Source organism: Chrysemys picta, chromosome 10, assembly GCF_011386835.1.
Source record: "Chrysemys picta bellii isolate R12L10 chromosome 10, ASM1138683v2, whole genome shotgun sequence".
Classification (NCBI taxonomy): domain Eukaryota; kingdom Metazoa; phylum Chordata; order Testudines; family Emydidae; genus Chrysemys; species Chrysemys picta.
In genome coordinates, this window is record NC_088800.1 from 26,340,465 (window position 1) to 26,354,285 (window position 13,821).

A 13,821-nucleotide genomic window follows, 5' to 3' on the forward strand; every position below is an offset into this window, starting at 1 on the left:
GAGAGATGCCATAACAAGAAGACTCCAAGAGCTGGAGCTCTAAGAAAAACACCAAATATTGTGATCTAACAGTAAAATCATGAGCAGTGGTAACTCCTCTGTCTCACCTTCCCTTGCCTAAATTGAATCCCCATCCTGCAAAAACTTACACGCATAACTTTTCAACATGGCTTCAATGGACCTGTACATGTGTGTAAAGTTACACGTGTACACATTTGCATGATTGGAGCCCTGGCATTTTGAGAATCCCTTCCTATGGGATTGGAGGCATTCACTCAGTGAACTTTGGGGCAGGGGGAAGGGCAACAGCCCATTGCTGGCCCTAACATATGTTTGGAAGGTAAGGAGTTGGGGAAGGCTGGGCTGAGAAGGTGAAAACAACAGCATTGAGATTGTTATGTATGACCCCTGGAAATCTTCACTTCTTTGGCTTATTTGTTTTTTCCTGCTGCTATGTGGGTGCTGCACTAAAAGTTATTAATTGCAGGGCTAGTGGTGCCAGAATGCTTTTTAATGTAATTGATAGATTTCATGAACAAACTTCTGTAAGAGGGAGTGGGGAGAGGCAAGCAGGAAATTAGTGCCATCTGGCAACCTGCATGGCCATGGAAACAAAATACACCAGTAATATTAAAAAGTCCCCCATTATTACCAGAAGCGTGATTAACTGTGCAGGTTGCACTCAGATATTTTTGTGAGGGGTCCCAGCCAAATAGTTTTGCTCTGGGTGTAATTATAGTGAACAACACCTCTGTTGTCCAAAATGAAGTAGTACATTGAACGCTAGATGAATATGTGCAGGTTTAGAAGATTCATGTTCTGGTTAGATAAGTAGGCTGCTTTCTTTCATGAGGTTTTCAGTTTACATTCTGCTTTTATTTATTCCTTTCTGACTAATATTTAGAATACCACTTACGTTAGGGAGTGGTGTATGCTCGTTAAAGCTGCAGTTAATGGGTTTCCATAAGAAGTTGCTGTCTCCTAAAATGGCTTTTTGGCATTGGGTTGGTATGATCCTCGAGCTGAGCCTAAAAATTCTGAAAGCTATTTAGACAACATTTTTGTAAGATTTAACTGAGTATTATCCTCAAAAGTAGGAAATGACAGGTAATGCTGAGGAGATTATAGATGCAAGACCAAGAATAGATGAGTGAGGTGAAAATTTGTGGTTACACCCTGGTACTCTGATATTTATTTTGAGAGAAAATCCTAGTACAGTCATGGCAGATTGGTGCTTATATGAAATCAGAGATCCTCTTTTTAACTTAAACTTTGAAAGGAGATAGCAGAGATGTTTTTGCAGTTGTGCAGGATGCAGTTCTTTTCTTAAATGAAACTCTTGTTTTAAAGGGTAACTGTTTGTGGATCACTGAACAAAGGAACTATAACATTATTAAACTTCTTCCCGGTTTTCCAGGAACAGAGCTCTGGCTGTTATTAAAGGAACGAGCCCAAAGGCTCTTCCTTTAATGAGTTGTTTTGGATTGTATGTCCATAATTTATTAATGTAATTGCTTTATTATTACATTTGTATGGCTAAAAGGAAGCTGTCTTTAATGGACATAGAAATACATGTAGTCTTTATAAAAGATGCATTATTAGCTGATGAGAAAAATACATGTACTACTTCAGGCTTTGTGTTTAGAAAGTTCTTTTTCAGTCATTGCAGTTCATATCGATTTATTCCTAAATTGTACATGGTCGTGAATATTCTATATGGCAGATTAGAATGCTTATATTTTAAACTTGCAATAAAAATATGGGTAATTTGAATATAATTGCTACTTTGCTGCATAGATAAAGAATTATTTTTCTTCAGCTGAAATGAAATGTGTTCTAATTTACCTTTAATACATCTGAGATAACAGCTGGATCATATTTATCATTTTTATATAATATATAGCTTCCTAAATGTGACATGCATAATGTATACAGAAAGATTTCAGTTAGAGTAGTTGGAAAAAACTAAGCAAAGTAATGCCTGCAAATTAATGAGAGATGTCATGGAGAAATGACATCCAAAACAATTTTTATCTTCAGTTCCACGCCCCAGCTGATTTTTAGTTCTAAATAAACTAGTATATGTTCTTAACTGCTTCAAGGGCATAATTGCACATCACTAATTTGAAACAAAATTCAGTAACATTTTTATCATACTGATACTGGGAAGAGACGGGAGCTTCACAGGTATAATTCACTGCATTAGTCCGCTGGCTTTTTTGAAAATCAGAAAATATAACTTTGTATATAATGATAAGTAACAGTAGCTGGGATCTTTCATCAACAATAAATATTTAAACCTGCAGGTGTCAGTATGTAAAAAGTGTCAGTTACAGAGAAAAATGAAGAAACTTGATCTCCTTTGCCAACCCTTAAATTACCCTGTCTTCTTACAAATTGTGTTATAGTTCACTATGTTAAAATTGGTTTGGTGCATAAATGTGTGTGTTAACCTGTACAATTTTGGCAGGTGCCAGTCAGTGGTCTAGGACTGGAGGACAAGCTCCCTCATCTCCAAACTATGAAAACTCTCTCCACTCTTTGGTAAGAATTGTTTGAAGCTACATATTACTTTCTAGCTAACACTTGAAGGTTCATTTTTGTATAAATCCTGCATATCATTAATGAAAACAGTAGGATATCATTACAAATGAATTCTTTGCTAACAAATGGTCTGGTTCAATTGAACAATATAAGACATGCAGGGTGTGTCTTTCACCATCTGTTCCTTGGGCATCAGGCTTCTATGCTAAGGACAGCTGGTGCTAAAACACTGTTATGAGATTCCAGTACCTTTTCACAAATCCATAGCTAATTCTTATCTAAAGCTCACTTTGTAGAGTAAAGATAAAGTAAAAGATTTAATATCTTTGCATTTATATGTACTTTTTTTTCTTACATGGTAATCCTGTGGGCTTTTTGTCATTACACTATCACTAAGGTATTAAAATTAGGCATGTTTACGTTTAAGTATTAAAAACTTATTGGGGAACATTAATTACTGTATTGTGCTGAAAAGGACAGACTTTCTATACAGAAGAAAACACAGGAAAGAAACTACAGTATTGGGGAGATGGGGGGAATTTGTAAGTAATAGGTTTGAAAAATCTCCGAAGGGTTTTAGTTGCTGTCTTTCCTTTGCTGGTACAGTATCGGGAAGGGAAAAAAGAACTGATAGAATATTGAGCAAGGCTTTGGTTATTTGTTAATAATTCTAGTTTCCAAAAATATAATTCCTTTTTTCTGTGACTAACAGAAACAAATATAAGAGAAATCAATTTCCTTTTCTTCACACATTTTGCAATTATATGTAAACAATATGTGCATCTTAGAATGCTAACATTATAACTGCAGTGTTGAGCATTTAGCCTTTTCATACCTTAATATAATCAGATCTGTTGCATTAACTTGACTAACATTTTATGCTGACATGCACATCAGCTGTTTCCTCACCTCTTTTTTGAATTAATCTTAACCTGTGCTTTGCTTCCTGTTCTGTCTTGACTTTGCCAGAAAAATCGAGTTGAGCAGCAACTTCACGAGCATTTGCAAGATGCAATGTCCTTCTTAAAGGATGTCTGTGAGGTACTATTTCTCTTCAGATGGTGCCTTTTTGTGTTTCAGTTAATTCTACTTACATATTCCTATTAAAATCTTAAATTAGCAGAGTGTGTGTCCAGTCTTTTGCCTCCAACACTTTGCCATTTTAGTTTCTAGAGCGCTGCAAGACCAGAATAATCTTTGCTTATTTCTCTAAAGAAACAATAAAGATAGACTTAGAGAACTATTTTGTGGCAGTGTACAGAACTTGTGCATTTACTGGGGAAAATATTCCAACATATGTTCATACATTTAATTTCTGAAGTTTATAACAACATTTCAGAATTTGTGTAGAGTTGGATTTGGAAAACAATCACTTAAAACCTTGGGCTAAAGCCTTGTCCAGCCTTTGTAACCATATACCCTCAAAAAAGTCACTACCTTTCTGAATTCTCATTAGGAATTGTTATCTAAAAGGTGATACTGATTTTATATTTTTTCTCATGCACTACAAAGCTTTTTATTTTTGGTACTCGTTCTATTTTTTTTCTGTTCAGGCTGTGTAGTAGAAACTAAATAGCATTATTGATCTTATAGTAAGCTTTGTTTTAAGAAGCAACCATCTCTGTTTCTGAGATGGCATTCATTTCACGTCTCTAGATATCTTATCCTTTTTCCAGTTTATTTATAGTGCTGTAGGTGCTTTGAAGCCTTCCTTTTTGATTTTGCATTTCATTTGCTGTCTTGCATATCTCCCAAAGTAGAAACCATTACAATATAATGAATTAAGCAGATGTATATAATAAATGACCTTTAGTGCTCCTCTTAACTCTCAACAGCAGTCTCGAATGGAGGATCGCTTGGACAGACTTGATGATGCCATCCATGTGCTACGAAACCATGCTGTGGGGCCTTCAACAAGCCTGTCAGGTGGCCATGGAGATATACATAGTTTATTGGGGCCATCCCATAATGGGCCAATTGGAAGCCTAAACTCAAATTATGGAGCATCTAGCCTCGTAACAACCAATCGACAAGCTTCAATGGTAATATTTTTTTAAAACACATTAATAAATAAGTGTTTTGTCTGTAACTGTTAATTTCTAATCTCTTCAAATCATAGTACAGCCTAAAAAGTTAAAGCTTGACTGGAATTTGTGCAGTGTACACGTTCAGTGACATTTATCAAGAATACTAAAGATGCACTGATTGTAGAAAAAAATGGCAGACTGCTGCACCTGCACCTGCTACTGGTTTCCAATTAGAGGGGATTTTGGGGGTGGGGCACGGGGGGGAAGGAGGAGAAAAACTTACTTTGGCCTGGTCAGTGGCCCATAAAATCCTGCTGTGACCATATGCAGAAAGCTGAGACTTTCTGCTGAGAGTATTTGAGCTTATACATGCATTTTTTCCAGATGTGTAATAATTGGCAGAACAGTTTTCTCCTTGAAATGGTGAATAGGGAGATTGAGTGGGAAAAGCAGTCAAGAAGGACAGAATTTCAAGTGTTCTGGTCTGGAAAAGCTGTTTAGTGTAAATTGGAACTAGTCTTCAATTGCAGATGCTGGCAGAAGACTGGAAGGAAGCTGTTGGAATGTGGAACCATAGTGTGTACAGGCTCAAAATTTAACTTTTTTCTTTAAATGAAAACTGGTTTTGAGCACAGCTGTAGTGCACGGAACAATCAAGAGGAAACCAGTTTTAGATTAATTCTTAAGAAGAGTGAAATAATTCAGCCTTTTTTAGTTTCTTTTAAACCTGTGAACCATTCTGAGAAAAATGGCATTAAGACTTTTGTAGATCAAAAATATTTGTTGAAAGCATTACACTACATAGCAAATGAAATCTGCTCATAACTTTGCTTCCTTTACCAGCCCCTCCCCAGAAAGAGCTTAAACAAAAAAGTTTTAAAAAATGCATTTTATGGTGTGCCATGTGTTTACATGTTTACAGCATAATTTTAGAGACCAGTTACATGCTGTGAAATTTTCTATTATAAAACAGATTCACAGCTAGGTGCTGTGAGATCAAGGTGAAATTTCACTTACCATCAAAATAATTAGGTACCCCAATTGCTGAAAGGTTTGTATTCTATAAAACAGAATTAGTTCCAGGTTTTCCCATTCACAGGTCAGATATCCATTTATATTAATTTTAGAGCCAGTGCAGTAAACCTCAAAAGAGGCTGGTTACTTTCCTATAAATAGGTTTTTTGTTTTTTTTATTTTCAGCAGCATATGCAACTTCAGGCATTCCCATCATTTCACAATAGGCTTTAAGTAATGAAGCCGATTATGTATAAATGCTTTGAAATTAGAATTCTCTCTTCTTTATGTTGCCCATGCAGTTAAGGAATGCTGTAAAAGGGAGAATTTTATGGTATTCCAGTATATAGAGACTGAAGTTGAATATTATGGTGGAAAACTGTAGCTCTTTTAGTTGAAATAATGTGTGTCTCTGAAACTGCAGTGACCAGACTGTTTTAGCAAAGGAGATCGCTCTGTCTGAGGTGTGAAACCTTCTGATCTTCTTTCTCTTCACTCTGAATTCGTTTACGTGGTTAGTATATCCTCCTGTTTCTGTATGAGTTGTGGCTGATCCGTGATTTGTGTTGAGCCATAGCAACATCTGCCCACCCTAAAGACGCTCAAACAATCAGCACATTCTTTGAAATGCCACACACCATCATAAAGCATCTTAGGGTGTATCAGAGTATATAGAATATGACTGCTGTTGTAGAGCAGGAAAATAATTCCCAGCTCTCTTGTGGAGGTATCTTTCAAAAGGGTGGAAGGGTAACAAATTAACCACTTTGAAAAGAAAATGGGGGATTAAAAGAGAGAAATAGGGTTTGAACAAAAGATCTTGAGCAACATATTTCATTGCTGCTTTTGGTCACGGGTATAAATCTAGTGTAACCAACAGCAAACTTCGGCTCCATATATGGGTTAAAAACACATTGAATTTCCCACTAAACTGGGCATAGTCAGTCAAGTATAGATGATGCCAAAGTGTATTGAAATGCTTTTTAAAAAAAATTGTGTTCTAGAATAGGCTAGGATAAGCTTTATAAAGTTTTAACAAAATATGTACCAATGGAAAATTGCTGGTCAAACTATATTATATACCAGCTCCTCAGGATTTCGGTTTAAATTGTTTAAGCACGGCAGTGTGGTGATTGTAGACTAGGTCTGTAATACTGTACTGGACTTTTATTTTTGATTGAGAGTTGCTATCCATCCATCTAAAACAAAAAAACAAAAAATAAAGCAGCAAACATAATTTAGAGCAGGAAAACAAGAAAGTCCGTGCTTTGCTTTGTATTTCAGGCTGCCTGAGTGCATGAACCAAAGTTCCGTCAAAGCACTCTGTCTTCTCTTTTCAATTGTCTTGAAAAGTGGGTAAACTGAAATGTCATTGAGCTGAAGCTGTTCCTTTGTTACACCAGCGTAACCCTATTGATTACAACAAAGAGCAGAATATGACCCATTTATGGCTGATCCAACGACCTGCCGCACACCCTCTGATGTCACTTGGAATTGAACAAACTCAGCAGGTCACAGGGTGTAGCCTTTGCACATGTGCATAGCAGAGGTTAGCATCTAGCTTAGCAGTACACAACTGGCTGTTTTTAACATTAGTACAGTAATGACCAAACTGTACATGGTCCATACATATACATAGGAAGGCCATAGACGCAGTATTCCACAATCTGTTCATTTGGAAAGCTTTATTTATTTTATCATTCTTTTTTTTTTTAAATGGTATCTACACAAGCAAACGGGAGGAAAAATTCTAATGAGAGAGAGAGAATTTTATGTGACGTGTGTACTGGGTTTTAAGAGATGGGCCTTTGTTCGCTTGTTTAGTAACTAATTATCTCTTTGTTATGTTTTTGGAGGAACCTTCCATAAAACTTATATTAAGGAAATAATGAGCTTTTATCGGCCAACAAAATGCATATTTAATGGAAGAAATCAACATTGATAAGGTTTTTATGATTTGGACTGTATTTCTCTACCCAAAGAATTATGTTCATCTGGATTTAGCAGTAAATGAAACCTCATCTTCTGCAAAATCTGAATACAAGACATTTTAGCTCTTTAATAATAATAATAAATTAAATTTCCCTAGAAGATGATCTTGGCAGAAGAAGCTAGGAAATGAGTAATTTAACTCCTTTTTATGTAATTAGTGTAACCAGACATGGTTTTATTTTAACATTTGCTTAATTTTTGAGCCAGGTTTATTTTAAAACTCCAGTTGGCTTCATTTCCTGCTCTCAGAATGTCCTTGGTTTCTATTTTGCAGGGCTGTCCATTACACTTACTGTGGTCTTTATTCAAGGAAATGTTTTAATAACTGAAAGTCATCAAATATTATATGGCCTTTGCAGTGGATTGTTTTTTATTTCATGTAATATTTCCTTGTAAACAGGAAGAAATACTTCTTCGATTCTTATTCAAACCAGTTAGTGTGTTTTCTGTTTACTGGTCTGTAATAAAATGGAAAGGGCACAGCATGAATTGATAAAAGCCAGGAAACTGAGTTAAGGATGAAAATCAATTCTTAGATCACTCTGTTGTTCCCAGGTGCAACAGGAATCTTCGAAGAGTGGGTGATCTTTGCAGGATGTACCATATCTGCTGTAATACCTCTTCACCAAAGGACAGTTTAAGGCCCCAGTCCTGCAAGCTGCTCTGTCCAGACCAACCCCTGTCCCTGAACAGGTCTCCATTGATGTCAGTGCAACTCTATAGAGACTATATTCACATGGAACAACTTGTGGAATTGGGCCTGAGTGTAGAATTTTGACTCCTGAGCTCCATCAGGTGCTCTGCTGAGTTTAACAACTGCACTCAGCATGGTTTAAACTTGGTTGTGGCCAAATTGACCAGGTCATGTAGTTCAAAAACCATTTAGTCCAGATTTATTGGGGCATAAGCTTTCGTGGGTAAAAAACCCATGCACCTGAAGAAATGGGATTTTTACCCATGAAAGCTTATGCTCAAATAAATCTGTTAGTCTTTAAGGTGCCACCGGACTCCTTGTTTTTGTGGATACAGACTAACACGGCTACCCCCTGATACTTTGTCCAGCTCAACTCTCTGGCCTATCTGTGTAGGTGAAGACTAATTCTCAGTTTCCCAGCTTTTGTGAGTTCTGCCTCCTCATGGTTTGAATTTATTATTTAGAGTGAAGCATGTGAAGCAAAACTATACTTAACAAGAGATGGGTTTCTTTCTCTATATATCATTCTAAATCTTCCCCACTTAGGATAAAAAATACAGTTTGTTATGTTTCATCTACTTTTTCATTAATTATATCATCAAAAATACTCTGCAGAAATCTACTTTTCTCCATGGCCCTTTAGGATTACTACAGCCCACCACTTAAATTCATAAATCATATTGGGTTAATCCAAATCAGTTTGCAAACTCGTTTTTTAAAAATTTGACTATAAGAAACTTTAGATTAAATAGTGTTTACATACATGTTATGAATGGATTATCCACGTATGCCTGTATTTAGAAACATTTTAAAATAAATATTATTCACTCAGTAAACTGTAATAATTGCTCTATATCATGTAAATACTTTGAAGAGCATTTTTAAAACCCCCATTTACCCAGTAGATTTCAGCATGTCTTTGGAGCTTTTGTGTTTGCAATGTAGTGAAAATATGTGGTAGATTGTGTGCTTTGTATAGATAACAAAAAAAAGTAATGCATCTACCACACATGGTAAATACCTAAACTACTTTGAAAAATATTAAAATATTTGTATTACATTTTAGGTTGATTGCTTCCCAGATTTTTCTAAAACTGAAACTGTTTTTCAGCTACAGAGTCATAAAGCATGTCTTGGTCAATTGATTTCAATACATAAAAATGGAATATAAAGAGAAATTGAAGTATCTTTAAGATTTACTTAAAAGTAAACATGAAAACTTCTAAGTTAAAGTTCAGAACAATCCTTTTTTGTTTGAAAAATTAAATCCTGCAAATCCATTATAATGGACATACTGGCACCACCTTAATTATAATAGAGCACCTCTTTCAAAAAACTACATTAGGAAAATTGCTTCAGGATGCACAAATAATCAAGATGTGGGTTAAAATTACGTACTTGAGATAATCAATAGTCCATGCACTATTGTTTAAACAGCTAGACTGAATGAGATCTAGAATTAGTTCACCTTTACTCATATGCAGGTTTTTTCATTTTCTGCCATTGTTTTATTCTTCTCACTGTGGAGCAACTCATTAGACTTAACGTTTTTCTGTTATGAGAACTAAACCCATTGGTCTAACTAAATGCAAACAAGTCCCTCCATGAGTGCCATAGTGTAAGTACAGCAATGTAGAAGGAGAATCCACAAGGCAAGATGATGTCATTTTTTGGAGTCTGACTTTTATTCTGAAGAGAAGGTTCACAATTATTGAAATTAGACAAGTATTGCATGAGGATCAACCCTCCTCACTCAAATAGCAGGCTGTCAGCTGTATGCTAATGAGCCGAACAATTAAAATGCCATCCTATCTGGCCTTAGTGAGCAGGCCGCTCTACTGAGACAAAGAACTGTTTGTACACCTGTTGTGCATGTGGACAGTCCCATTCTAATGTGGTATAAAGATTAGAGTAAAAGCTTGAGAAATATGGTGAGCAAGGGTTAAAAGGGACAACAGTGACTGTGAAAGTTAAATTTTCCAGGAAATAGAAGAGAAACATTTGTGAGAGGAATCAAGTTACAAAGAGAGAGTTCTGCTAACTTCATTATGCTGAAATATTCCAGATTGCGTGCTTCAAACAAGTCCCATTCTGCTATAGTGTGATGTAACAGGATGGTGGGGTTTTTTGTTGATTTTGTTTTTTTGCTTTGTGATACATGTGTAAATACAGGGAAATACTTCCACTGCAATGCAAATGCTTTTGTTTTTCTTATAAAGATACTATTTTAAATGTATTTCTGTAACTGGTGTTTGTAGCTGAAGTGCAAAAAAAATACTGAAACAGTCTTAGGGGAACTGCAGAGTCTTAACAAAGGATCCGTATTTGAAGTGTTTATTTTTAAAATATACCCAATGTTCGTTTACTAAAAAGAGGGAAAACACACATATACAGCAACCAAAGAAAGCATTAAAAGTGCTGATGGGATGAAAAGGTGAAATCATTTGAGTTAGGATTCAATTACAAAATAAAGTTAAGAGGCTGCAAGCTTTTCACATCTCCTTAAGGGGGTCCAAGCCTTTTGATGAACTACGTGCATAGAAGTCAGTGGGAATTGAAGGCATTGGGCACCTTTTAGGAGATTCTGACTGAAACCTTCCCAGGATCAGTCCTTTAATTAGAATTCCAGTGTTTGGGTGTGTGAGGGTGATTTGTCTGGTTAATATGAAAGCCGTGAGAGAGAGAGAGAGAAGCAGAGTACAATTTATAAAATTAAGCTGTTATATTGGATCTAAAGCATTTCTGCTTGGGGCTCTATCTTTAAATTAAATTAAAGTTAATTAAAGTTCACCTACCTGTACTGTTCTTGATAACTTGTGTTTTAATCAACTATGTATAACTGTCATCTCTCACTGTTAACTTTAATTCAGTTGATTATTCAAGGCCAGAAAGGATCATCTTGTGCTCATCTTCTCTGACCTCCTTTATAGCACAGGCCATAGAACTTCCCCAAAATAATTCCTAGAGCAGATCTTTTAGAAGAACATCCAATCTTGATTTAAAATTTGTCCAATACATTCAGTTTACATCACATACTTGAGACCAAAATGAACACATTTTTGATGCGCTGGTCAATTTAATAATATGAAATACCTGAAGTAAATTTTTTCTACGAAGCTCATTAGCCTCAGTTGTTTGCTTCAGTTTTGTGAGCATACATTACCAGGTACTGAAACGTAGTGTTAGATTCAGCTTTTTTTATTTCCAATCTATTTTCTGAATTTGTCAGAATTGATCTATTGTTCTGTCATTTTTAGATTATGCCTAGATTTTAAAGTTGCCAAGAATCTGGCAGCTGTTATGTTTGTACATTGCTTGAAGATTTTTTTTTGTAAATAGGTTTTGGAGCTAACTTGCCCCTGAAGACATCTGATGTCTGTAGCTTGAATAAAAGCACCCTCATGTGTTAGGATTAAGAATAACCAGGAGAATGAAAAAAGCACAAAACCTTCAGGGCATTATATTGCAAAGTCTTATATTAAAAACTTTTTTTTAAGAATGAGTTTCACATTCTCTTTTTTTGTGAAGACGGTTGTTTTGTATTGTAGGCTGAATTTTCAGAGCCTGGGGCTGCCAATGCTCCCGCTGAAATCAATCACAGAATTTGCACTGGCTGCAGTGTGAGCAGGACTGAGATGACTGTATCTCCAGTAGAACTTTTCTCATAAATAAACACTAGTACACACGAAAGACAATGCACCTTCTCAGAAAATACACTGTAAATAGTGCCAAGCTATCTTGCTTTGTGTGATGGATTATTGGATACAAAACAATAGATACAAATAACAGACCAGAATGACCTGGTATTAGCTTGCTTGCTTACTTTTTTTTTAAATTCCTTTCTTGTTCCTGTGTGTTAGCTCATAGAAAATAGTGTATATTAAACAAAGGATAAACTTGCATAAGGGTATTTATCTCTCTCTGGGCAAAACCCATACTAAGACATGAAAGGTAAAAGCTGCATTAATTACTCAAGAGGGATTCAAAGCTCAGCAGTTTACTAGGATTGAAGGATTTATTGAAAAACAGTGGTTCTCATGTGTAACTCCAGGCAATAAACCTATTTAATTAAAGGCTTAATCTTCTAGTTGACATGTTTGCTACTGTTGCAATAAAAAGCCTCATCTGTAGCCAGTTTTTGTAAGTATAAAATAATGACAGTATCCTTGGTCTTTTCCTCTTAGTTTTTGTTTTTTTTTTACAGTTAATTGCATTATTTTGGTTTTTGTTTTAAAACTAAATGTTTCCCAAGGCTTGTGTGTCAAGAAATTAGAAGCTTTAATAAACCAGTTTTCCAGATGATTTTAAACTCAGGTTGCATTTCTCAGTATCTCCTCTTTATAATTTTTTTTTAAATGTACATTTTTAAGGTAAAAGTGTTTAAATGGATAGCAATGAAGAGTTTTCCTTACTGGCTAGCAGTTTTCTAATGAATTTGCTTGCTAAATCTAAATGTGTATATCCTTCATTCATGTACATAGGTGTTAAGTATCATTAGTCCAAATTCATGCAAAACTTGAATTAATTTTTTTAAGACTACTCATCTTTAGGCCCACAGCTGTTAGAAGTAGGGTCAGTTTTTAGTCACCTCATTGTAAGAATGAAAAGGTCCTGAGAGGGACAATGAAGATAGAGACACTGGTGTTCTTTCATGTGATCACATACTGTAATGTGACTGATAGATATGACCATATTTGCCTGGAAAGAAGGAGAATGAGAGTACTTATCGAGGTATATAAAATAAAGGTATTGTGAAAATAGATTGTATTCTTCTTTAATCTTATTTCATAAAACAAGAACAAGGATTTAGCTGATTTAAAAAAATCCCTGCCACATGAGGTCAAGACCATTAATTCAGGAGGACTTTATTTAAAGAACACAATTTTATGACTGTTAAAATTTACAGCTACGCAAACTAAAGCAGATCCAATGGAAATCAAATCTTATGCCTCAGGAAAAAAAAATCCCTGTTCCATGGTATGACTCTGAAAATTCGCTAGGCTGTTGTATAATTATAGTCGGGTTTTGGTCACTTCCTGGAACAGTTATCTAATTCAGTATGGGGTAATCCAGTGGTTTAGTCCAGTGGTTCTCAAACATTTGTACTGGTGACCTTTCACATAGCAAGCCTCTGAGTGCGACCCCCCTCCCTCATACATTAAAAACACATTTTTATATATTTAACACCATTATAAATGCTGGAGGAAAAGCAGGGTTTGGGGTGGAGGCTGACAGCTCGCAACCCCCCATATAATAACCTCACGACCCCCAGAGGGGTTCGGACCCCAGTTTGAGAACCCCCGGTTTAGTCCAGTATATCGTCTTTTTCAGCTATAGCTTTCCTTTGCTGACCCATAACTCAAGGCCCCAATCCTGCAAACACTTAAGCACGTGCATAATTTTATTCACATGAGTTGATCCATCAGTAGATCTAATCTTGGATATGCAAAGTGTGGCATTTTGGAACACTTTGTATACTATGTAAAGGACTAGGCAACAGTTTACAAATATTTCACCTGAAAGAAAATCTGCCTTATGTAGTAGTATGTC

The 13,821-nt window shown here is 35.7% G+C and overlaps 1 protein-coding gene across 21 annotated transcripts in view; it reads left to right on the forward strand.

Annotated features, from left to right (window-relative positions):
- TCF12 (transcription factor 12) overlaps positions 1 to 13,821 on the forward strand; it is a 304,994-nt gene that overhangs the window by 279,130 nt on the left and 12,043 nt on the right. For 11 of the 21 annotated variants that reach the window (XM_042853876.2, XM_042853883.2, XM_065559478.1 and 8 more), the window contains 2 exons: positions 2,471 to 2,544; positions 4,380 to 4,586. In XM_042853876.2, the coding sequence (XP_042709810.1) occupies positions 2,471 to 2,544; positions 4,380 to 4,586 (281 nt within the window). Of the gene's footprint in view, positions 1 to 2,470; positions 2,545 to 3,513; positions 3,586 to 4,379; positions 4,587 to 13,821 lie in introns of all 21 variants that reach the window. The other 10 variants (XM_042853875.2, XM_042853881.2, XM_005309393.5 and 7 more) reach the window with 2 other exon arrangements.